This window comes from Xenia sp. Carnegie-2017, unplaced genomic scaffold, assembly GCF_021976095.1.
Source record: "Xenia sp. Carnegie-2017 unplaced genomic scaffold, XeniaSp_v1 HiC_scaffold_20, whole genome shotgun sequence".
NCBI classification, from domain to species: Eukaryota; Metazoa; Cnidaria; class Anthozoa; order Malacalcyonacea; family Xeniidae; genus Xenia; species Xenia sp. Carnegie-2017.
Genome location: NW_025813483.1, coordinates 3,344,194 through 3,370,754, shown reverse-complemented (window position 1 = coordinate 3,370,754; position 26,561 = coordinate 3,344,194). Strand labels below are relative to the sequence as shown.

General features: G+C 31.8%; 3 protein-coding genes and 2 long non-coding RNA genes across 5 annotated transcripts; 2 read left to right on the top strand and 3 right to left on the bottom strand.

Moving 5' to 3' along the window:
• Positions 1-326: 326 nt before the first annotated feature.
• LOC124441190 lies at positions 327-1,433 on the top strand. Its single transcript, XR_006946901.1, has 2 exons — positions 327-391; positions 1,342-1,433. It is a non-coding gene; the product is annotated as an uncharacterized LOC124441190 (long non-coding RNA).
• Positions 1,434-2,677: 1,244 nt separating this feature from the next.
• LOC124441018 (histamine H2 receptor-like) lies at positions 2,678-3,553 on the bottom strand (the record flags this gene model as incomplete). Its single annotated transcript, XM_046991437.1, has 1 exon — positions 2,678-3,553. A coding segment is annotated over one exon (711 nt), but the record flags the coding sequence as incomplete, so codon positions are not given.
• Positions 3,554-7,628: 4,075 nt separating this feature from the next.
• Positions 7,629-8,812, top strand: LOC124441835. Its single transcript, XR_006947007.1, has 2 exons — positions 7,629-7,766; positions 8,721-8,812. It is a non-coding gene; the product is annotated as an uncharacterized LOC124441835 (long non-coding RNA).
• Positions 8,813-10,122: 1,310 nt separating this feature from the next.
• Positions 10,123-10,931, bottom strand: LOC124441017 (histamine H2 receptor-like; the record flags this gene model as incomplete). The annotated part of the gene is made up of 1 exon (XM_046991436.1): positions 10,123-10,931. A coding segment is annotated over one exon (711 nt), but the record flags the coding sequence as incomplete, so codon positions are not given.
• Positions 10,932-13,476: 2,545 nt separating this feature from the next.
• Positions 13,477-14,362, bottom strand: LOC124441016 (histamine H2 receptor-like). Its single transcript, XM_046991435.1, has 2 exons — positions 13,872-14,362; positions 13,477-13,624 (listed from the first exon to the last, which is right to left on the bottom strand). Exons 1-2 carry the CDS (start codon positions 14,360-14,362, stop codon positions 13,477-13,479), a joined length of 639 nt encoding a protein of 212 aa, XP_046847391.1.
• Between the last annotated feature and the right edge of the window lie 12,199 nt (positions 14,363-26,561).

The window sequence follows — 26,561 nt, the reverse complement described above, 5'->3', positions numbered from 1 at the left end:
CGTTACATTTTCTTTTGAAAAATCTTTAAAATCATCAGTGTTTGTAAAAAGACATGGAGAAACTAATTTTTTCTATCAATCAGAAACCATATTTTATAATTCCATTTTATGTTGTTGCCTTGATCCTTTTTATCTTATTCTTCTCTGGGATATCAGTTTTAAAGATAGAGGATCCTGTCCGACGTAAAGTTCAAACTGCTTCTGTTATTGGAAAGAACGACACAAGAGGTTTTGAGCTTTCTCCACCTGAGGTGGACATGGGGTACTTAAAGAAGGTCACACGTATGTACATTCGGTGATATTAAGGAACATTGGTATTGATATCTGTAGATTCAAAGTACGACAACCTCCTCCATCGACTGGTATCAAAGTTTTGTTTAATCATGGTCCTGTAAGTTTTTTGTTTTCAATTAATTATATATTCTTAAATACCCTTTCTACTGATTATAATCCCCTAAGTATACCCCCTTTACCCTCAGTATAACCTATTGCGTGTGTATAGTTCACTATAAATTAGCATCAATGATAATTTCAAGGCATACGACTCAAAATTTTGCTATTTAAATTATATTTTCACTCAAAAGGATTTTGAAAATGACAGCGTATTTTCTCAAACAGTGTACGTACATTGCTTCTCATTCTCAAGATATTGAAGTTTTTATAATTCGCTTTACACAAATTTTTACATCAATTTGCATTTAACAAAGTTTTAAGCATCCTTTGGTTTCGTTGAAATGATCAAGCAATACTTAATACCATTAGGGAGAGAATGAAGGGAATTCAACTCTGTTGAAGTAAAATATCAGCAAATGTACCTGCTATTTCAAATTTCCGTTATGCAATGTGACGTCACATGCTGTGTAAAGCGTACAGTGCATAAACCACAATATCTTGAGAACGAAAATTGATATGAATAAACTGTTTCGAAGATTTTATTACATAAATTATAAATTTTATTTATATCTTCTTGTGACCCGAAAGTTACAATCGCTTTCAAAATTATAGCATCATAGAAGATGATTACATGAGCCCGCGGTAACTGGAGTTCAGAGAGGCGGAAATGATTTGGAGTCATCGAAAGGAGCAAAAATTTTAAGCGCAAAACTTTTCTTAAGCGTAGTTGTAATTTTCAAATCATGCACAATCATTTGTTTTCATTTTAAAGATTTTGTAAATTTGCAAAGTCAGAGCATAAAGAAATTGCTCAAACAAGTTTTTTGTCGTGAAGTATTTAATCTTTCCATTTGCCAAAATGATTTAACGCTTCGCTGAATCCCGGCTACCGGGCTCATGTGAACAGGCCCTTAAATTTGTATTCAAGTTGTATTTACTCGTTTTTAGTGAATTTTGACTACCATTTACGGTGTTCAAAGCGTGTATTGTTCATGGTCAGCGAGGGAATAAAGAAAAGAATAAAGCTATTTAATTGTGAAGTCTGTGTTTTAATTTATTCACTGAACATATGTATGAATTTGCTTTGCAAATACATATGGTAGTTTTACTGTCGTCAAAGTTTTCGATGGTTCATAAAAAGTTTTCACAAGTTAGTGGTAAGACGTGACCTTTGTGAAGAAAAGACTGTCAACACAACAAGATATAAAATGGAAGGATGGAATAAGCTAAAGCTTAAAATAACAAACTTCTAGAATGTGAAGAAAATAGCGAAAGATTTACTTGTGTCTTAAGTATTGACGATGTAACAGTCGAAGAAGATAGCTATTAACAACTGGCTTGGTAAACTTGCCCTCGAGGTAATGTCATTTTAATCAACTGTAAAGCGGAAACTTCCGGCCATTAACGTTTTCCACTCACCAGAACTGTGAAGAACTCAAGTGCTGAAAAGTCAACGAAACAAGTTAACGCAATTTCTACACTCGACTGGCAAAGAAAATGAAATGTTGAAATAAGGCGTATTATCTTTAATGCTGATTAAGGATGCTTAGTCCAAACGTTCCTCGTAAACATATTGATGGTTTGCAAAGGTTTGTGGGATGGAGTGAAGACAACCGTGGTGTCGATTTTTATGTATTACAGGACAAGCAGGGTTAAGGTTTTGAAGAAGACACCAGTTATTATCTTTATTTTCCCTCTCACATTTGTTACTGTTTCAGGTTCAAGACCAATCGTCGATAACATGAGAATGTTCATAGTTGTAAAATCATTAATCACCTGTCCCAAAGTCTTGGTTTTTGGTCATGTTGTTTAATATAAACCTTCAGACAGTTTACATTGCCAAACCATTTCACCAGCATCCATCAATATGGCGACTTCGTCTATTTCAACGTGAGAGACATGACTTTGAAGATATGCAAAAAGAGATCAAAATTAGCAAGTAAATTGGTTAAAAAGGTAATCACTGTTTAATCATAAAATAGTTATTCATATTCATGACGCGAGATTGACTTTATACATTGTTATTACGTGAAGAAACATATTATAGTATTACTAAGCAAAATTCAAAATAAGGTGACAGCTTCACAATGACATCATAGATTGCTACACAATTTTACAGGGAAGATAAAATCAAGGAAGATTCCTTAAAGAACTTTGCTCTCTGGTAAGAGACTGTTTACAGTTGAGAATACAGTTGGAAGATTGTTTGTCAGATAAAACAGGGATAAGGCAATTTATTCACCAGTTATGTCATAGTGAAAATAAATTAAAGACAAACTAAGTACTTTCATAAAATTTAAGCCTATTTTATACAACTGATTTTATTAAGTTATATTTTGTATTACGCTACGTATTACTATACACTACACATTGGCTTTAGAACGTCGCTTTTAGAGACCATTAGATGTTTTTGATGTTACGAAATAAGGTTCTTTATCTTTTCTATGAATTACCCAGATAAATTGCAACAACGTGCAAACAGCAGCTTGAAAGATCTTCTGTATTTCTTGTCACGTATTCCATATATAAAAGCATTTGTCACGGAGTTTGTTGCAGCCACAAGTGCTGCTATATGAACTACGTTTAAAGAAATACAGCCATCATTACAAATGGTATAATCTATGAACAATATCACAGGAAAAGGTGTTACACAGAGTAAAAAATATCCAAAAACGACACGAATTGTTTTGAAGAGTTTCAATTGTCGTGTGAAGTTTTTTCGTGAGCTCAAATCATCTGTAGCGGTTGAATTACTTCTTTGTAGTTTTGAACCTTCTGATGCTATTTTTTGACCTTGGTTTCGAGCAATTCGTACAATTTTCACATTGAAAACGATCATAACACCAAGTGGAAGAAGAAAGAATAAAATAGTGCAAATTGAAACAACTACTTTGCTTGGATAACATTCAAATGGTAATTTGGAACTTTTTGTATTGAAAAACATCATAATAAAACTAAGAAAGCCAGTGATCCATACTGAAGCCAAAGCCATGGACACCTTCCTTTGGGTGACAATGTAAGGATACTTTAGGGGTAATGCAATACAAATGTAGCGATCAATTGTGAGCATCATAAGATTCACAACTGATGTCGATATGGTCGCGTACCAAAGGGAATAGTTCAGTTTACATAGTACAACAGATAGTTTGGTTATTCCTATCAAAATTTAGTTATTGTTACAATAGTCAGCGGAAGAGTGATCCCACAAACGATAAGATCTGAAACAGCCAAACTTATAACAAAATAGCTGCTTGTATTTTTATCTGTATTCCAACGAACATTGTACAATATCACAAAATGTTTCCTGTAACTCCAATAATTACACACAATGATTGACCCGTTACTTCAAATATTAAAACGCTTGGGACTGCTCATCATTTGTATGATTCATTTCTTTTGCACACTCTTTATTGCCGTCTCTTAATACGATTGAAGGAACAGCTTTATATAGTTTCACTTTATTCCAAAGCCATCATCAGAGTATATATATAATACATTAATCCAACATAGATCCTTAAAATTAATATCCTTATGACATATAGTTTCACTTTAAGTTGTCAAACACCAGCTGAACTGTGCGCATCATGGCAACGCATCAAACAACGCAGATGTGTCCTTAAAAGTTCATTTAGATGACAAATAATGACATAAAACATTGTTTTACGATATTTGACAACTGAGCATTTTAAGTAAAATTATTTTAAAATGTAGAGTTTCAAGTTGAAAACTTTCGAGTGTAATGTCAGTGTGTTAAAAACGACACGATGGATATATTATTCATGGGGTTTTGGTTATTGCTATGAAAAATTAATAACTTATGAAATTTTCTAATTTTTAACAATGTAGAGGCGCACATGCAAAAGTTTCTCTACAGGTTGTTTATACTATCTTAATGGAAATGTCTTGTTGCAAACCCCTGTGGCTTTTAGTGAAAATATGTTAAAGTAAGATATATTTGTTTTTGTTCATATAACTAAATAGCTGTTTCCCGAGTTCGAGGTTTCTTTAGTTATTACAAGCAATCGTTGAAAAAGTAAAGTATATATTAACAATAAAATAGAGACTTTGTCGTGGTAACAAATCTGAAAATATTTTAAAGATAGAAAATACCATTGTGAATGGTAAAAGTAATATAATAAGTTGATAGTTCTTAAAAGAACTGTTTTAGAAAAGAGCACTAACCCAATAGTTCTAAATTAAACGACATGATGCATGTGAGCCGACTACTCCTAAGGTGTCAACGTATTGAGCTGATTCTTATTCAGACGACAATTTTAGAATCATTAAGAAATACCGTTCATTTTTTCAGTTAAGCGTCATGAAAGATGTTTTAATTAAGTTAACCAATCCCGTCCTCCGCCGACAAAAGGATTATGTTTTAATTTATCCCTGTTTTAAGCGTCATCTTCGCTTTTGGACATGGCATTATAAATATCGGTAGATTGTAAAATATCATTTAGCAGACGTTGACACTTGAGGTGTAGTCTGCCGAAGTGCATCATGTCGTTTAATTTAGAACTATTGGTTTAGTGCTCTTTACTTAAAACAGTTCTTTTAAGAACAATCAACTATTACTTTTATCGTTCACTATGGTATTTGCGATGAAAATATATAAATGAAAATATAAAATCTACTAATATTTATAATGCCAAGAAAGAGTGTACTTCATCACCAAAGGAGATGACGCTCAAAACAGCGATTAATTGAAAACATAATTTCATAAAATTTCTTTAGAACTATTGGGTTAGTGGTCTTTACTTAAAACTGTCTGTTAAGAACTACTACCTTATTACTTTTACCATTCACTATGGTATTTGCTATCTTTAGAACTAAATATTAACACTAAAAATAAAGTCTCGTAGCTATAAGAACATGATATGACTTCGTGTAGAGATGTTAGAATCATTTTTTGCATATTGTGCATACGAAGATAAATGTCCAACTGTGTAATGAGTTAACGCTGACACATCATTACTACCTCTACACTCCCAATGTGACAATTCAACGAAATTAGGACAGTTTGAGAAATTTTTCGCAATTCGCAATTTCAGAAATGTTTACTGTTGTTTACGTGTTACGAAATATGTATAAATACTAAATGTTTTGTAAATATGCATATCATCAAAATTAAAAAGACGAAACTATGATTGTAGAATTATTTTTTAACTCCGACAAATAAACTTCTTTCAATAGAGTTATATAATTTATTGCCCGCGTTTTACGAAGGAGATCACGCGACAAAATTTTGTGTTTTTAGAGCTCTTGTTTGTCGTGCGACCAGCGTGTTAAACAATATTGAGCTACGTTTATCCTGATATTTTGAACACAAGATGTGTTTTTAAAAGTTTATTTAGATGGACTTGTCGTCGTTTGAAAATAACAATATTTTTAAAGAAGTATTTTAAAGTGCATTCATTTATATTTTATAAATGTTTACGTTTCAGGCTTAAAAATTCACGAATGAAATATAAATGCATCAAAAAAAGAAAGAATAGTTGTATCTTGTTTGTGATGCTATAGTTGTTGCCATGACTATGAACGGTTAGTCGAGTGGACTAACATGCTCGAGTGCATGCGCAGATGATTTCTATATTAAATTGTTACTAAGCATTCTATAACTCCAAAATCGGTACTAGTAGATGCAGTTGATCGTTGCCATGAACATGAACTTCGGCAGCTGCTCAAGTCGACAGCGCATGCTCAAGCACACTGCGCATGCGCAGATTAATAATCTGAAAATTTATGACTGAGCGCTCTTATTACTCCATAATCGGTACTAATACATACAGTTCGTCATTGTCATGATAATGAACTTGGAGAGTTGGTGCAGTTGATTACACATGCATGCTGAGATTAATTCTCAAGCGATGGAGCTCTGAAATTGGTGCTTATAGGTGCGTTTACCAAACTTTCAACCATATATTTTTTAAACGTACTTTGTCTTCTTAAGATTGTTTTGAGAAGTGCTTATTAAACTCGTCAACACTTTGTTACGCCACTCGTAATATTTGTGACAATGTTAGTGATTTTTTTAATTTTTTCCATAACTTTGTATCTTAATATTTTGTGCATAAATTATGCTCTAATATTTTTCACAGATATTATAATTCGTCGATTGCGGTAGAAGAATACTTGAAAATGAAATTCTAACTGTGAAACAAAATCAAGCATGGCAGAGAAGGAACAACGACGCCAGTTTAAATGTAGCTTTATGAAATTGAACGTAGCTCATGCACATATCGTACGCTCGAGGGTTTTGGATGAGGACTCGTTGACCAATGAAAACACGAATGATTCCAAGCATGTCGACGACAATAAAAGCTCTAACAAGGACGATGCTCATATACAGAAACAATCCGTTAGTAAGAAGGAGTCTACGGAAGATATGTTTAAAAGAACAATCATTGAATCGTATATACATTTTGGAAGCTCGTTGGCTCACGTGGAATATAGTAGTGGGAACTGTTCATGATGTTGCTGAAAATATGTAAAAATAACTGCCTGAGACTTTTCTTTAGGACGAGGAATCTGATTTCGAAAGTGAAGAGGAAGCAATCACCACAAGAAACTTGCAAGAAGATTCAATGTGTACTCTGCAAGCTTTGTATACACATATAGAGTATTGTGAGAAGAGTACTCTAAGGAATGCTGTTGAAGAGGGATAGTACAAGGACAACAGGGAATGCCGTGGATTCTCAGTTTGATTGTAGAAGGATTAGTTCACGTTTATTCACAGGTATAGAAAAAAATATGAAGAATTTTTATTTATCTCAATAAATATATATAAAGACTTAATATTTGCTGTTTTTCTCTAATTTTTTGCCAATTGGGTACGATTCAAGCAAACGCATTTTGACATGTTTGGTTTTCTATTGTTACAATTGTGAAATTTCATTTCAATTTTCATATCGACTTAAATTATTTTCAACTGAATTAAATAAGATAAAATGAAGGACAGATATATAAAATATGAAAATACGTTACATTTTCTTTTGAAAAATCTTTAAAATCATCAGTGTTTGTAAAGGACAAAGAGAAACTAATTTTTTCTATCAATCAGAAACCTATATTTTATAATTCCATTTTATGTTGTTGCCTTGATCCTTTTTATCTCTTATTCTTCTCTGGGATATCAGTTTTTAAAGATAGAGGATCCTGTCCGACGTAAAGTTCAAACTGCTTCTGTTATTGGAAAGAACGACACAAGAGGTTTTGAGCTTTCTCCACCTGAGGTGGACATGGGGGTACTTAAAGAAGGTCACACGTATGTACATTCGGTGATATTAAGGAACATTGGTATTGATATCTGTAGATTCAAAGTACGACAACCTCCTCCATCGACTGGTATCAAAGTTTTGTTTAATCATGGTCCTGTAAGTTTTTTGTTTTCAATTAATTATATATTCTTAAATACCCTTTCTACTGATTATAATCCCCTAAGTATACCCCCTTTACCCTCAGTATAACCTATTGCGTGTGTATAGTTCACTATAAATTAGCATCAATGATAATTTCAAGGCATACGACTCAAAATTTTGCTATTTAAATTATATTTTCACTCAAAAGGATTTTGAAAATGACAGCGTATTTTCTCAAACAGTGTACGTACATTGCTTCTCATTCTCAAGATATTGAAGTTTTTATAATTCGCTTTACACAAATTTTTACATCAATTTGCATTTAACAAAGTTTTAAGCATCCTTTGGTTTCGTTGAAATGATCAAGCAATACTTAATACCATTAGGGAGAGAATGAAGGGAATTCAACTCTGTTGAAGTAAAATATCAGCAAATGTACCTGCTATTTCAAATTTCCGTTATGCAATGTGACGTCACATGCTGTGTAAAGCGTACAGTGCATAAACCACAATATCTTGAGAACGAAAATTGATATGAATAAACTGTTTCGAAGATTTTATTACATAAATTATAAATTTTATTTATATCTTCTTGTGACCCGAAAGTTACAATCGCTTTCAAAATTATAGCATCATAGAAGCTGATTCCATGAGTCCGCGTTAACTGGAGTTCAGAGAGGCGGAAATGATTTGGAGTCATCGAAAGGAGCAAAATTTTAAGCGCAAAACTTTTCTTAAGCGTAGTTGTAATTTTCAAATCATGCACAATCATTTGTTTTCATTTTAAAGATTTTGTAAATTTGCAAAGTCAGAGCATAAAGAAATTGCTCAAACAAGTTTTTACCTTGTCGTGAAGTATTTAATCTTTTCCATTTGCCAAAATGATTTAACGCTTCGCTGAATCCCGGCTACCGGGCTCATGTGAACAGGCCCTTAAATTTGTATTCAAGTTGTATTTACTCGTTTTTAGTGAATTTTGACTACCATTTACGGTGTTCAAAGCGTGTATTGTTCATGGTCAGCGAGGGAATAAAGAAAAGAATAAAGCTATTTAATTGTGAAGTCTGTGTTTTAATTTATTCACTGAACATATGTATGAATTTGCTTTGCAAATACATATGGTAGTTTTACTGTCGTCAAAGTTTTCGATGGTTCATAAAAAGTTTTCACAAGTTAGTGGTAAGACGTGACCTTTGTGAAGAAAAGACTGTCAACACAACAAGATATAAAATGGAAGGATGGAATAAGCTAAAGCTTAAAATAACAAACTTCTAGAATGTGAAGAAAATAGCGAAAGATTTACTTGTGTCTTAAGTATTGACGATGTAACAGTCGAAGAAGATAGCTATTAACAACTGGCTTGGTAAACTTGCCCTCGAGGTAATGTCATTTTAATCAACTGTAAAGCGGAAACTTCCGGCCATTAACGTTTTCCACTCACCAGAACTGTGAAGAACTCAAGTGCTGAAAAGTCAACGAAACAAGTTAACGCAATTTCTACACTCGACTGGCAAGGAAAATGAAATGTTGAAATAAGGCGTATTATCTTTAATGCTGATTAAGGATGCTTAGTCCAAACGTTCCTCGTAAACATATTGATGGTTTGCAAAGGTTTGTGGGATGGAGTGAAGACAACCGTGGTGTCGATTTTATGTATTACAGGACAAGCAGGGTTAAGGTTTTGAAGAAGACACCAGTTATTATCTTTATTTTCCCTCTCACATTTGTTACTGTTTCAGGTTCAAGACCAATCGTCGATAACATGAGAATGTTCATAGTTGTAAAATCATTAATCACCTGTCCCAAAGTCTTGGTTTTTGGTCATGTTGTTTAATATAAACCTTCAGACAGTTTACATTGCCAAACCATTTCACCAGCATCCATCAATATGGCGACTTCGTCTATTTCAACGTGAGAGACATGACTTTGAAGATATGCAAAAGAGATCAAAATTAGCAAGTAAATTGGTTAAAAGGTAATCACTGTTTAATCATAAAATAGTTATTCATATTCATGACGCGAGATTGACTTTATACATTGTTATTACGTGAAGAAACATATTATAGTATTACTAAGCAAAATTCAAAATAAGGTGACAGCTTCACAATGACATCATAGATTGCTACACAATTTTACAGGGAAGATAAAATCAAGGAAGATTCCTTAAAGAACTTTGCTCTCTTGGTAAGAGACTGTTTACAGTTGAGAATACAGTTGGAAGATTGTTTGTCAGATAAAACAGGGATAAGGCAATTTATTCACCAGTTATGTCATAGTGAAAATAAATTAAAGACAAACTAAGTACTTTTCATAAAATTTAAGCCTATTTTATACAACTGATTTTATTAAGTTATATTTTGTATTACGCTACGTATTACTATACACTACACATTGGCTTTAGAACGTCGCTTTTAGAGACCATTAGATGTTTTTGATGTTACGAAATAAGGTTCTTTATCTTTTCTATGAATTACCCAGATAAATTGCAACAACGTGCAAACAGCAGCTTGAAAGATCTTCTGTATTTCTTGTCACGTATTCCATATATAAAAGCATTTGTCACGGAGTTTGTTGCAGCCACAAGTGCTGCTACCTCAAGTACGTATAAAGAAATACAGCCATCATTGCAAATGGTATAATCTATGAACAATATCACAGGAAAAGGTGTTACACAGAGTAAAAAATATCCAAAAACGACACGAATTGTTTTGAAGAGTTTCAATTGTCGTGTGAAGTTTTTTCGTGAGCTCAAATCATCTGTAGCGGTTGAATTACTTCTTTGTAGTTTTGAACCTTGTGATGCTATTTTTCGACCTTGGTTTCGAGCAATTCGTACAATTTTCACATTGAAAACGATCATAACACCAAGTGGAAGAAGAAAGAATAAAATAGTGCAAATTGAAACAACTACTTTGCTTGGATAACATTCAAATGGTAATTTGGAACTTTTTGTATTGAAAAACATCATAATAAAACTAAGAAAACCAGTGATCCATACTGAAGCCAAGGCCATGGACACCTTCCTTTGGGTGACAATGTAAGGATACTTTAGGGGTAATGCAATACAAATGTAGCGATCAATTGTGAGCATCATAAGATTCACAACTGATGTCGATATGGTCGCGTACCAAAGGGAATAGTTCAGTTTACATAGTACAACAGATAGTTTGGTTATTCCTATCAAAATTTAGTTATTGTTACAATAGTCAGCGGAAGAGTGATCCCACAAACGATAAGATCTGAAACAGCCAAACTTATAACAAAATAGCTGCTTGTATTTTTATCTGTATTCCAACGAACATTGTACAATATGACAAAAATGTTTCCTGTAACTCCAATAATTACACACAATGATTGACCCGTTACTTCAAATATTAAAAACGCTTGGGACTGCTCATCATTTGTATGATTCATTTCTTTTGCACACACTTTATTGCCGTTTCTTAATACGATTGAAGGAACAGCTTTATATAGTTTCACTTTAAGTTGTCAAACACCAGCTGAACTGTGTGCATCATGGCAACGCATTAACACAACACAGATGCGCTCTTAAAAATTAATTTAGATGACAATTATTGACATAAAAACATTTTTTTACGATATTTTAACAATTAAAATATTTTAAATGAAGATATGATCTTCGCACTTTGCTGGACAATTTAAGCAATTGTCTCATGAACCTGAAAAATTCAGGTGACTCAACGGGATTCGAACCCATAACCTCTGCGGTGCCGATGTAGTGCTCTGACCAACTGAGCTATGAAGTCACACTCAGTGCTCTGACCAACTGAGCTATGAAGTCACACTCAGTGCTCTGACCAACTGAGCTATGAAGTCACACAGTGGTGAGCAGGTCAATTTTTTTGGGCTCATGTTTTCTCGTGAAAGGAATGTCATATGAAGAATGTTTTATGCAGTGCGGTGTTTGAAATTAAATGAAGATATGATCTTAGCACTTTGTTGGACAATTTAAGCAATTTTCTCATGAACCTTAAAAATTCAGGTGACTCAACGGGATTCGAACCCATGACCTCTGTGGTGCCGGTGCAGTGCTCTGACCAACTGAGCTATGAAGTCAGACAGTGTGACTTCATAATTCAAAATTTTCAATAAACGCGCTTTTTGTCTTTTTAAGCTGGTTTTGACAAGTGCTTATAAAACTCATCAACATTTTGTTACGCCACTCGTAATATTTGTGCTAATATTAGAGATATTTTACTTTTCTCTATAACTTTGTATCTTAATATTTTGTGCATAAACAATGCTCTAATATTTTTCACAGATATTATAATTCGTTGATTGCGGTAGAAGAATACTTGAAAATGAAATTTCTAACTGTGAAACAAAATCAAGCATGGCAGAGATGGAGCAACGACGCCAGACGCCAGTTTAAAAATAGCTTTATGAAATTGGACGTAGTTCAAGCACCTACGCGTACGCTCGAGGGTTTTGGATGAGGACTCGTTGACCAATGAAAACACGAATTATTCCAAGCATGTTGATGACGATAAGAGCTCGATGAATCATATATACAGTTTGGAAGCTCGTTGGCTCACGTGGAATATAGTAGTGGGAACTGTTCATGATGTTGCTGAAGATATGTAAAAATAACTACCTGTCTCTTTCTTTTTGTATGAGAAACCTGATTTCTAAAGTGAAGAGGAAGCAATCACCACAAGAGATTTGCAAGAAGATTTAAATTGTAATCTGTAAACTTTGTATATAGAGATGGAGTATTGTGAAAAGAGTATTCTAAGGAATGCTATTGACGAGAGATAGTATAAAGACCAACAGAGAATGCGATGGATTCTCTTTTAGATTGTAGAAGGATTAGTTCACGTTTATTCATAGGTAGAAAAAAAAGGGAACAATTTTCGTTTACCTGATTAAATATATATAAAAATTATTATTTGCTATTTTTTTCTAATTTTTTGCTAATAGGTACGTATGAAGTAAATGCGTTTCGACATTTTTGGTTTTGTATTGTTATATTTTTTAGGTGTTTTCTTTAAAAAGTCAACTTAAGTCAGGGAAAAAGACTTTGGTCTTTGTATTTATTAAAAAGCAAACCTATGTCGCAAATTACAAGCAAATAACATGACTTCAGAAAAGCTTGACGCTGAAGAAGGTCAATGGAGCAAAAAAAAGCTGTTATGATGGAGATGAGTATCCTGATTTGATGAATATCCTTCACACTGCGAGAAATTCAAGAGTTCGGAATAAATTTGAAGTGTTGCAAATGCTTTGAAAAAGGAGGGTTTGCATCAGTCGTCAAAGTGACTTTTATTACTTTTGAAGAAAGTTTCAAGATGACAACATTGCAGATTGTTGTCGAATGATCAATTGTTTTTATAATAGCGTTAAATTTATTCACTAATCATGTCAAAGTCAACAATATAATCCAAGATAGAAATCCACATTTTATTTACATATCTGAAAGTATTTTATATAACTCATTTTAAATTATATTTTGTACTGCATTGAGCTTTGATTTCTACAAGGATCTCCTAAAGTGAATGTACATCAGTGAATTCATTTGTTTTTTGAACTATGTTTTCCACCAGATGCAAGAACTTTAATAGTAGTTCGGGTAGTTGAGTTTAATGATAGCCATGTTCAGCATTTATAAAGTTCAGAATCTCCGAGAGTGATGGAGTAGGGATCTTTTTTAAACACCCCATTCTTGTTAGACACATGTTATGCTAGAATGTTCTTTACTGTATTAACTACCCATATAAATTGTAGCATCGCGCAAATATTTGCTTGAAAGATCTTCTGTATTTCTTATCTCGTATTCCATAAATGAAAGCATTTGTAACGGAGTTTGATGCAGCCAGAAGCGTAGTTCCAACAAGAATGTTTAGAGGGATACAGCTATGATCGCAAATGACAAACTCGATAAAACATATCACAGGAAATGGTGTAATACAGAATAAAAAACAACCAAAAACGGCACGGATTGTTTTGAAAAGTTTCAATTGTTGTGAAAACTTTTTTCGTGAGTTCAAATCAGATGTAGCCGATGAATTAATTGTTTGTGATAATGAAGCTTGTGCTGCTATTTTTCTACCTTGACTTCGAGCAATTTGTACAGTTTTCACATTAAAAACGATCGTAACACCAAGTGGAACAAGTAAAAGAAAAAGTACCAACGGAAACAGCTATTTGGTCGACATCACATATGAATGGCACATCGCTAGGTTTCGATGTGAAAAATATCATAAGAAAATTAAAAAAGCCAGTGATCCACACTGAAACCAAAGCTATAGACACCTTTCTTTGCGTGACAATGTGAGGATACTTTAGGGGTAATGCAATACAAATGTAACGATCAATTGTGAGCATCATGAGATTTACAATAGAAAGCGATATACTTGCGCACAAAATGGAAATGGTTAATTCACAAGATACGTCAGTCTTTTCCATCAAAATGCGTGTCGCATCTGTGATAAGCGTGGGGAAAGTTATCCCACAAACGACAAGATCCGACAAAGCCAAATTAGTAATAAAACAACTGGTCGTATTTTTATCTGTGTTCCAACGAACATTGTACAATATCACCAAAACGTTTCCTGTAACTCCAATTATTATATACAATGATTCAAATGTCATTAGAAATATGAACAAATTTTGTGGTATTTGGTTGTTTGTAGAATTCATTGTTCTTTTTCATCAGTTTTTAGTCTCGTTTGTAAGAGAATCCTTGGATGAAATAAGAACAACAGCTTTCGTATCAACCTAAGTAGTCGAATGCTAATTGAACTGCGTTCATGACAACGTTAACACCAGATGTGTTTTTAAAACTTTATTTAGATGGCTAATTTTGATATGACAAAATGCGTTTATGATAATTCTGTAAAGTAGTCATTACGATGTGTTAAATATGATTGTTTTAAAAACGTGGTCATTTATAATTGATGAATATGTCATATACATACTTCATAAGAGGGAGAGAGGGAGAGAATAGTCCTGTGTTATTTGTAGAACTAAAAAAAAAAGTATACTCTATAAAGGTTCACTATTTTGCTTTTATCTGGAGGTAATTGTAATAGTTTCGTTGCAGATTGTATTGTCTCAGGTAAAATTGCCTTATCGGATTCCCCTGTGGCTTTTTTTATTAAATGAAGACACCATTTTCGATTTTTTGTTATTATGAATAACGAAGTTTTCAGGTTCATGAGACAATTGCTTAAATTGTCCAGCAAAGTGCGAAGATCATATCTTCATTTAATTTCAAACACCGCACTGCATATAGCAATTCTTCAAATAACGAAATATTTCCTCGGTTTTTTCTTTAGTTGTTACAAGCAAATGGCTTCTAACAATAAAGTCTCGTTTTATGATCGTCTGATATGAATTAATTCTTCTTTGAACAGCTTTTACATAAAACGTCACCGAAACGATTAGAACTATTTATAGCGTGTAAAAATTTATCGTGTTAAAACGTCGCCGAAACGATTAGAACTATTTATAGCGTGTAAAAATTTATCGTGTTAAAACGTCGCCGAAACGATTAGAACTATTTATAGCGTGTAAAAATTTATCGTGTTAGAGACTAGAAAACGTCAAAAATTGTGTGAGTATTAAGTGAAAACAGTTTTGCGTACTTGTCTAGAGCTATTTTGAATGCTTAAACTCGGTATAACTAATTTTATAATGAACATAATAGCCCAGCTTATTGTAATGACATGAATTGCCATTTTAGAAAATAATAATTTAAGGAAAGAATTTTATTGACGTTTTGTCGCAACTCGCGACATCTCCAAAATAATGATATAATGTTGTTAAAATGGTCAAACTTAGAAATATAATGTTGTTAAAATGGTCAAACTTAGAAATATAATGTTGTTAAAATGGTCAAACGTAGAAATATAATGTTAAAATGGTCAAATGTAGAAATATAATGTTGTTAAAATGGTCAAACTTGGAAATATAATGTTGTTAAAATGGTCAAATGTAGAAATATAATGTTGTTAAAATGGTCAAACTTGGAAATATAATGTTGTTAAAATGGTCAAACGTAGAAATATAATGTTGTTAAAATGGTCAAATGTAGAAATATAATGTTGTTAAAATGGTCAAACTTAGAAATATAATGTTGTTAAAATGGTCAAACATAGAAATATAATGTTGTTAAAATGGTCAAATGTAGAAATATAATGTTGTTAAAATGATCAAACTTAGAAATATAATGTTGTTAAAATGGTCAAACATAGAAATATAATGTTAAAATGGTCAAATGTAGAAATATAATGTTGTTAAAATGGTCAAACTTAGAAATATAATGTTGTTAAAATGGTCAAACATAGAAATATAATGTTAAAATGGTCAAATGTAGAAATATAATGTTGTTAAAATGGTCAAACATAGAAATATAATGTTAAAATGGTCAAATGTAGAAATATAATGTTGTTAAAATGGTCAAACGTAGAAATATAATGTTGTTAAAATGGTCAAACGTAGAAATATAATGTTGTTAAAATGGTGAAACTTAGAAATATAATGTTGTTAAAATGGTCAAACTTAGAAATATAATGTTGTTAAAATGGTCAAACTTAGAAATATAATGTTGTTAAAATGGTCAAACTTAGAAATATAATGTTGTTGAAATGGTCAAACTTAGAAATATAATGTTTTTAAAATGGTCAAACTTAGAAATATAGTGTTGTTGAAATGGTCAAACTTAGAAATATAATGTTGTTAAAATGGTGAAACTTAGAAATATATTGTTGTTGAAATGGTCAAACTTAGAAATATAGTGTTGTTAAAATGGTCAAACTTAGAAATATAATGTTGTTAAAATGGTCAAACATAGAAATATAATGTTGTTAAAATGGTCAAATGTAGAAATATAATGTTGTTAAAATGATCAAACTTAGAAATATAATGTTGTTAAAATGGTCAAACATAGAAATATAATGTTAAAATGGTCAAATGTAGAAATATAATGTTGTTAAAATGGTCAAACTTAGAAATATAATGTTTTAAAATGGTCAAACGTAGAAATATAATGTTGTTAAAATGGTCAAACTTAGAAATATAATGTTGTTAAAATGGTCAAACATAGAAATATAATGTTAAAATGGTCAAATGTAGAAATATAATGTTGTTAAAATGGTCAAACTTAGAAATATAATGTTGTTAAAATGGTCAAACGTAGAAATATAATGTTGTTAAAATGGTCAAACGTAGAAATATAATGTTGTTAAAATGGTGAAACTTAGAAATATAATGTTGTTAAAATGGTCAAACTTAGAAATATAATGTTGTTAAAATGGTCAAACTTAGAAATATAATGTTGTTAAAATGGTCAAACTTAGAAATATAATGTTGTTGAAATGGTCAAACTTAGAAATATAATGTTTTAAAATGGTCAAACTTAGAAATATAATGTTGTTGAAATGGTCAAACTTAGAAATATAATGTTGTTAAAATGGTGAAACTTAGAAATATATTGTTGTTGAAATGGTCAAACTTAGAAATATAGTGTTGTTAAAATGGTCAAACTTAGAAATATAATGTTGTTAAAATGGTCAAACTTAGAAATATAATGTTGTTAAAATGGTCAAACTTAGAAATATAATGTTGTCAAAATGGTCAAACTTAGAAATATAATGTTGTTAAAATGGTCAAACTTAGAAGTATAATGTTGTTAAAATGGTCAAACTTAGAAATATAATGTTGTCAAAATGGTCAAACTTAGAAATATAATGTTGTTAAAATGGTCAAACGTAGAAATATAATGTTGTTAAAATGGTCAAACTTAGAAATATAATGTTGTTGAAATGGTCAAACTTAGAAATATAATGTTTTTAAAATGGTCAAACTTAGAAATATAATGTTGTTGAAATGGTCAAACTTAGAAATATAATGTTGTTAAAATGGTGAAACTTAGAAATATATTGTTGTTGAAATGGTCAAACTTAGAAATATAGTGTTGTTAAAATGGTCAAACGTAGAAATATAATGTTGTTAAAATGGTCAAACTTAGAAATATAATGTTGTTAAAATGGTAAAACTTAGAAATATAATGTTGTCAAAATGGTCAAACTTAGAAATATAATGTTGTCAAAATGGTCAAACTTAGAAATATAATGTTGTTAAAATGGTCAAACGTAGAAATATAATGTTGTTAAAATGGTCAAACTTAGAAATATAATGTTGTTAAAATGGTCAAACGTAGAAATATAATGTTGTTAAAATGGTCAAACTTAGAAATATAATGTTGTTAAAATGGTGAAACTTAGAAGTATAATGTTGTTAAAATGGTCAAACTTAGAAATATAATGTTAAAATGGTCAAACTTAGAAATATAATGTTGTTAAAGTGGTCAAACTTAGAAATATAATGTTGTTAAAATGGTGAAACTTAGAAGTATAATGTTGTTAAAATGGTCAAACTTAGAAATATAATGTTAAAATGGTCAAACTTAGAAATATAATGTTGTTAAAGTGGTCAAACTTAGAAATATAATGTTGTTAAAATGGCCAAACTTAGAAAAACGACATTGGATTAGTGATTTATTTCATCAAAGCTTTTGAGCGATATCAAAGACTCTACATCAAAATAATTTCAATCGATTATAGCTAAATAAGAATGAAAATGATCAAAACATTCATCTTTGAATAAAGGAAGGATTTTGTTATTGCTGACTTTAGTTTTGCAGAGCAAACTAGAGTATGCAGTAATTTATCGTAACTAGTTCTTTAATTTCACCAGAGTGTGATATTTTTCATTTTAGTAGCTACAAGCGGAGAAAGTCTTTGAAAAATGATCTCAAAGCTGATGCAGATGGTAAATATTTTTTAAACTTGGTTTCTATTTATTTTTTAATGTTCACTGTCGCTATCATGAAAACAATATATTCAATTATGTCGTTGTTTTCTTTATTTATATTTGGCTAAACTGGAATACGGCAAACATGCATTACGTCATCATGAAGATCCGCCATATTTCGAAACGGCGAACGGGCAAGCTTTTCTCAGTGTTTTAAATCGTTGTTCTGCTATGTTGAAGCTCAATGCTGAACTCGACAAACAAGCTTGTCCAGTTTCTAGTTCGCTTCACACTACATTGAATAGATCAACAGAAATTTAAGTCGTCCAGTTCATCTTACTCCTGTTAAAGTTGGTGGTGTACCAGCACGACCCACCAACCCCACCCCCCGTCAAACATCGATTGTCTCGAGTAATGAAAATGCTTTAGATTCCTTCCCGTACCAAATAATCTATAGTCCGAAGTTCGACTTTAGAATCATCGTTGGAATTGCAACATGAAGTATTGAGTTCAGATGTTACGTCATCTAGTAAGTGATACTTGGTGCAATATTTGAAAATATTGGACATTGGAAAAATTTGAATTTACTTGTGAGGTCACAGCTTACATTATAAGTGCCTCGGTATTGCAGTCATATCTTGCTAGATTAAGGTTAGGGTTAGGGTTGGGGTTAGGGTTAGGGTTAGGATTAAGCTTAGGATTAGGGTTAGGAGACCGTTTAATGGTTTTTTGATGACCTCACCAATTAACATCTTAACGCTTAAAACCAAAATATTTGCGTTATTTAATAAGCTGAATAAATTTAATTAATAAACGAATTGCGTAATGTTACAGAAAAATTATCAATTGTCATTTGCATTTTACGTATATTAATTTTGGGAGAGCAGAATTCTTTTGTTTGGCAACAATACGTTTTGTTTTTAAAAATTAGATTTGATAGATATCTGGTAATTTGTTTAAGAACGAAAACAATGAGTGTTAATTAATCATGTGGAACAGATTCGTATAACGACATGCTTTATGTTTAACACCATACATAAAAATACTATTCACTTCAAGTTTTTCCACATATAAACAACAAGGCGTCATCGAAAGCAGATGTTGTCCATGACATGGAACAAGACTATATACATAAAGTATAAAGATTTGTGATTGTGCAAAGCAAAATAAAGTTGTTGCCTTCAACTGTCAATGTAGACAAGTTACCGCAAGACGTCTCATTTGATTGCAGATGTATTTTAACATGTTGATAAAAAAAGAAGACAGCCAACTCTTGTGAATGTAACAGAAAAAGAATTGGAATCGATGACTTTGAACATGCAGTTTAATGCAGTTTAAAATACGTTCATAGGACTGAATTAGCTACAAAAGAAGAAAGGAAAAAGATTGGTGGTAGCCGATAATTTGGGCATAATTCGATCAACAGCAAGAGACGGCTGGAAACTAAAAATGTAAGTGACTACGATGACGAAAAATGATTATTTGCTTCTTGATTCATCTCTATTGTTCTTCTGAAAATCTCAATGGTTTTTTATTCATGCTACTGATTATTTGTTTGTTTCCTCAATGTCACATTAGTCATTACTGAATATATGTTATGAAAATGAACGGTGTGGTCTTGCAACGAACGATAACTGTAATTGTCTTTTGCTCAAATTTCTACGACTCCCTACAATGTTTTAGCAGTCGAGAAGCATCAGGACAGACAGAGCACCCTTAAACCCTCTCCTAACCCTAACCTAGCATGATATGACTGCAAGATGCAATGAATATTTGGATAAAATTGAAGTGTAGTTTCTAAATTTATTATCTACTTATGAATTCTAACCTACAACATCATGCATCGTTTCTTTCCATAACGACATTAAAACGTGAGAAAATCTGAAGATTCTAATGAATTTTTTTATTCAAACGCGTTGAATATTTACTTATTGTCTTTGTGAAAGGCTACATGCTCCTAAGGAGCCAATCACAATAAAAATTTTTTTGATTAGCTCCTTAGGAGCATTGGCGAAGTACTGAAGTATGAGTTACATGGAATAATCGACTAGTGTTAGGATAGACCTCGTAATATGAAAGTTTTCACAGTAAAATGCTTTGAATCACGTTTATAAGCCCTTGATCGTGTGAAAATTGTTACATCGTTCAAACTCAACTCACTAAAGCTATTCGTGCAATGAAGGTGAATGTTCTACCGTTTAAATAGTCAAACAGAAAACATACTACAATTTTCTCATTCTCAATATATCTGATTAAGAATTTAAAAACACAAACTAATGTCATATGCAGAGTTTTTCATAATGAAATCTCAAACATGTGTTTCATATTTTCTTATATTGTAGATCCCACAAGGATGGAGTTGTGAAAGTCCCTTTACCACCTGTGTCATTCACTTCAATTACTCTTACTAGTTTTACATTGCTCATGTGTCATGGTGATTCATGGCCAAGAATGTTCATTTGTAGTTTGGATTCTTTGCTGATGTCAGTTGTTTGTTCATATAATGATGATGAGCCCCATTGTTATATGAACCCACCTTAAGGTTGTCAACTGATACTCACAGAAGATCAACTCTGCACTAAGCATTCTTTGAGTAATGATGAAACTTGAGTATTGAAGTGATCATAAGAGTAACGTATGAACATTATCATTGAAATGATTGGACAATAAAAGCAGAATATATTTTTCACGAAGATGGGAAAACAAGAGAGTGGAAAAACGCGATCCATGTCTTGTGGTTTGTAAGTTGAATAGATAAATGTTGAATGAGTAATTGCATGAGATAGTTAAAAAAGATCCTGATGGTCTATTTTTATAATTTGGACCTTAATCATGAATACACCCAAATTGAAAAAAATGTCAATAAAAAATGCTACTGGCTATAAGAAAATAGCTGGCTTTCACTCGCTACTTTTTGCTTATTTTATTTAACGTTTATAAAGAAAATTGCAATGCTGCAAGTAGGGTTCGTTGAATTTCTAAGATAAAAGTGTTACAATAAATTTCTATAATACACACGTTAAAACTACGCTATGAAAAAAAGGGAAGAGACAGACTAAGTCACTCGGATCAGACTGACCTGGACAGCGCTTGGAAATTAGGTATTATTGTTCTTTTCAATATATTTAATTTCTGTTTTTGTTTATTAGTCATGCTGAAGTTTATGACGTGTTTTTTATAGAGTAGCTATGTCTGTAGGCCTACTAACTGGACAATGAATGAACGACCAAGTCGGGCAGAAGCACCAAGAAACAAGCGTCCTTATTAAAGATTCACACTTGCGAGTTAGTTATTCGTAATGTTTATCTGTATAACGCATGTTCAATTCGACCGTTAAAAATTGCTGTAAATTAAAGTTTCACAATTCTTAAATTTTCTAAAAAAACACACGAGGGAAAGCCAGCTATTAATGAAGGTCTTAATGAAGCAACATAGAAATTTGGAATCGAATGAAGTCTAGTAAACATCAAAAATGATTTTTATGCAAGTCATGACGTCATTCTGGTCATTTCAGTTTTCATCGTTATTGACAGGTGAATGGTCAGGTCCCAACGTACTGAATAGTTTTTATACATGATTTATATATGGCTGCTATTTGGTTTTGTTTTTCGTCTATTGATTACAATTTTTGTTAACTCTCTGCACTATTTCATTTTTTGTGCTCTACAAAAGTTTGCGTTTCTTTTGTACGAACAAAAAGTATTTGCTTTGTCAATAGGATAGTCAGCCCACATTTTTATTGCTTCGTAAATTTAAATTTTTTATACGACTGTATAAGACGAATGATCTGACTACTCTGCATGTTAAAGTAGATCATTGGGATCATTGAAAACAGCAAAAATATAAAACATCATAAAACACTACAAAAATTTGAGGAAATTTTTCTAAATTTTTGGTCTTTTCTTTTATTGGAGGGTTTTTTACCAGATCCGCCGGTTTTCCCTCCCATTTCGTTTTGGTTTGGAAAAAAACAGTGTCCACATTTGGGGCCAAGCGAAACCATTTGTCATAACATTATTTATCGTAGTTATCATGAATATTCACGTTTCTTTTCATTTCTTGGCTTTTGGGTACATCTCCTAAAACACTGCGTTCATGAAATACAATTGCATACATTTTCAAAATATACTTACGCTATGGGTACGTGTTGGTATCCTGCAAGTGTATAGTTACTGAATGAACTTGATTTAATCATCATAGTTAAATAAAATTACATATTTAATATTGTTTATGTCAAACTTTTTCATGATTTGAAAATGGTTTTATATAACCAAGTAACTTCCTAACCGCGTGGAATTCGATATACTACCAGGTAATTGCAACTGCTAGAATCCGATACTACAATTGTTGAAGATCGAAGGTGCAGAATTCCAGAGTACTTCGAGCATTCTCTTGTTTTGTGATGAAAAAAGCACACACAAAATAAATTCACCAAATTGCTTGATGCATCTCTGCAAAATGACAACGAGCACGTAACGTTAGACCACTTGACCAAATTAATTAAATCTCTTGGAAGTAAGGTCATTGTATTTTTTCAGTTCGCTACTAGAGTCAGTGGGGATCTGCCAGAGATGAAGTTGAAGGTCATATTCACTGACTTAGATTATTTAGGCCCCGTTTACATTATACCGGATTACTATCGTAGCAGTTTGAATATTGTTTGTATATAAAGGCATTGAAATTGTTCAACGTCAGAAACACAATCAAATTGACAAAATCTATCAACTTAATAAGCTTTTACTCCGAACAGTCAACCTTTTTAAGCAAATGAAGATGTCGTGATGAGCGAATCTGGTATAGTGTAAACACAGCCTTGGCCCGTCGGCCTGTTGCGTATACTTGTATTCCTTTACTTGAAGTTTCAAGCACATATCAGTGACACAATGAACTAGTTGAAGAGTTTTCAAAAGAGTTTTAGAGGCGGCTGTCATCAGATATTTTTGGTGTTTGCAATGTTTTTCGTCCACTCTATTAGAACCGACGTTTGGCAATCGAATTTGTCTGACAAATAATTTAAAAATTTTTCATCTTCATTATGAATATCATAAAAGAAAGATAGAAGTTGTCGACATTCTTCATTGTTCATACCATGACTAACTGAAATGTGCTTATTTAGATTTCCATCTGGTGGTATAGCATCTGTATTTTGGACAGTTACTATAATTTGTCCATTTTTCCAACTATGATCACCAACTTGAGGTAATAATGGATAAATTTTATCAAGTTCAACCACGTTATCTACAACAATCCACCATGTTTGCCAAGATTTCAGTTGTTGTGTCAGCAATAATTGAAAATCTTTAATTTTGTCTTCGCTGCTTTTTGCTTTTTTTAAAAATTTCCATGACAGTTTTATCATTGACAAAATTCAATAATTTTTTAAAAGAGAGTAGCATCTTGTCCTTCGAGTGTCATCACAAATGTCGTTTTATTTTCCCAGTCAACCGACTTAAACATTTCTTCTCAAATTTGTCTGGATAATTGAGATTTACCACTGCCAGGATTACCAGAAATATAGTAATATGTTAGTTCAACATTGTTAGTACTGCGCAAGTTATTGAGATCTGCTATGATTTGATTAAGTAACTCTGTACGTTTAACCACATCGTGATTTGGTTTGCAAGGAAGTACTTGAAAAGAACTAAATCTGTTTCGTTGACTTTTTATTTCATTAATTTCAGTGAGTGACAATGGCAAGTCTTTAAACGACTTTTCAATATTACAAACAATTGTGTGAAATTCGACATCAGATACTTTTCCTTTATTTTCATGGATAAATTTGTTTTTTACAATACGAAATTCATCCACAGCAGCTTTAGTGTTTTGGTCAATTTTATTTCCAATTGAGTTTGAAAACAGTATTGCTGCAAATTGTGTCGTACAATCCCACTTACTGGTGTCACCATCTTGAAATTTTAACAGAATATGTTTGTCACTAATTTTTCTTCCTTTTTCAATGTTTAACAACTTCTGACCACTGATTGAATTATTCCATTCTCTGTGGTCTTTTCTGCAATGAGCGTTGCACTCTTGGATAAATCAACACGTTTCTTTTCAACGACATTTGTAAGTATCTCTTCTATAAAGTAGTTATTCCTCTTTTCTCTTGACTCCATCTACGGGTCATAGAAAGATTTACCGGAACATTAATATTTTATTCAAATTTTGCGTTAAAACCACAAAATTTGAAAGGTACCAAAATTACGACTGTACGCGTAGATGGTATACACAAGTGGCAGCATTACACAAAAAAAAAATTTTGGGTGTTCACAGGCTTACAAGTATTTGTATGTAAAAGATGATGTATTGAAGTCATTAAGCAATGGTTTGGAAGCCCATGAAAAATACATCAAGGATAACAGTTGCAGTAGTTTCTTGTAGGAACTACCACAAAACAATTTCTAGTTTTAGAAGAATATATAATGATAAGTTTGCCATGATTTTCAACATGATTTTGACTGTCAGTGTTTTTGATGTTAAAAAAGACAATGATACTTAAATTTAGGCTGAATATGGCTATCGATTTTTTTGCAATAAACACCTTTTTCACGCGAGATTTCTGGTTGATTTTCTCTCCAAAAAATAGCAGTTCAAGTGTCTGACTGGTTATTATTTTGACAAATCTTGTTGAGTTTTTATCTTCGCAATACAAATAATGTTTAAAATAATCCATCGGAATGTATTGTTGGTGATAATGCAGAAAAGTCAGTAAAGTCCAGTGGTAACTCAGCAATCCAAAATTTACGCGTACTTGTTAGGAAACCCCACCAAACGTTATCAATAAACGTTATCCATACAAATTATATAGGTTGCACGGAAATGGTTATTTATGTCAAATTACAATATTCTGAACATTACACATTAAATCGAACAGTTTCAATTCCTCTTTACAATGATCAGTGATATTTGAAATCAACATACCTTAACATATTCGGAAAGATTAAAGTAGACACAAACTACATGATAATATTTCGTCACCTGCTGTTTTTATTGAATTATTTTACTAAAATATAAACGAAAATTGATTGACGTAGATACTTTATAGCAATTGAATTTAGTTTTCATTTAATTCAATTCAATTCAATCCAATAAGCCTTTCACAGTTAAAAGTTTTCTAAATCCATTATTGAACATCCTGACTTATATGAAATCTAACTAAAATAATCATACTATATGAAAACTTACTGAAATCGTTATTTATGACAAATTACAATATTCTGAACATTGCACATTAAATCAAACAGTTTCAATTCCTTTTTACAATGATCAGTGATATTTGAAATCAACATACCTTAATACATTCAGAAAGATTAAAGTAGACACAAACTACATGATAATATTTAATCACCTGCTGCTTTTAATGAATTATTTTACTAAAATATACACGAAAAATGATTGACTTAGATACTTTATAGCAATTGAATTCAATTTTCATTTAATTCAATTCAATCCAATAAACCTTTCACAGTTAAAAGATTTTTAAATCCATTTTGAAAATCATGACTTATATGAAAACTAACTGAAATAATCATAAAGGAGACGAAGCAGCCAGGCGAATAATATAATTCTAATTTTGCAAGTATGATAGGCAAAAAAATTACAGATCAGAAGTGATAACTCTTCCAATAAATATTTTCAATGACAGTGATGCTTAACAAACAAAAATTGCCAATAAAAATCCTGTGCTGTAGTTATATATTATAAAATAGAAACAATAAAAGGCTTACATCAATATAAGAGGATTTACAAATCAATCATGAATACATATTTATTTGTTATAGAGATGGAGGATGGTTTTGTCACATCTCGATAATGAAACATGCTCGTAAGTCGTTTGCTTTTCAAACTTTGAACCTTGGTAGCTTGAAATTTTTGTCTTTTTGTAAACTTTTGACAACACAACTATTTTGAGATCATATTTTGCATCACTGTTACAGAATTGTGTAAGAGGCTGTGAGATTATTTTTGAATATAAGCTGCTTTCAGTTCATTGATTTTTGAGGAAATTTTGCCCATGCAGGTCGCAAAACTCCTT

What these genes read in the sequence shown, in the direction of transcription:
- LOC124441016 (XM_046991435.1), bottom strand. Translation starts at nt 14,362, where the DNA reads ATGACATTTGAATCATTGTATATAATAATTGGAGTTACAGGAAACGTT. An exon ending in TCTTTTACTTGTTCCACTTG is followed by an intron (nt 13,625 to 13,871) that starts GTGTTACGATCG and finishes TTGCGATCATAG; the next exon opens with CTGTATCCCTCTAAACATTC.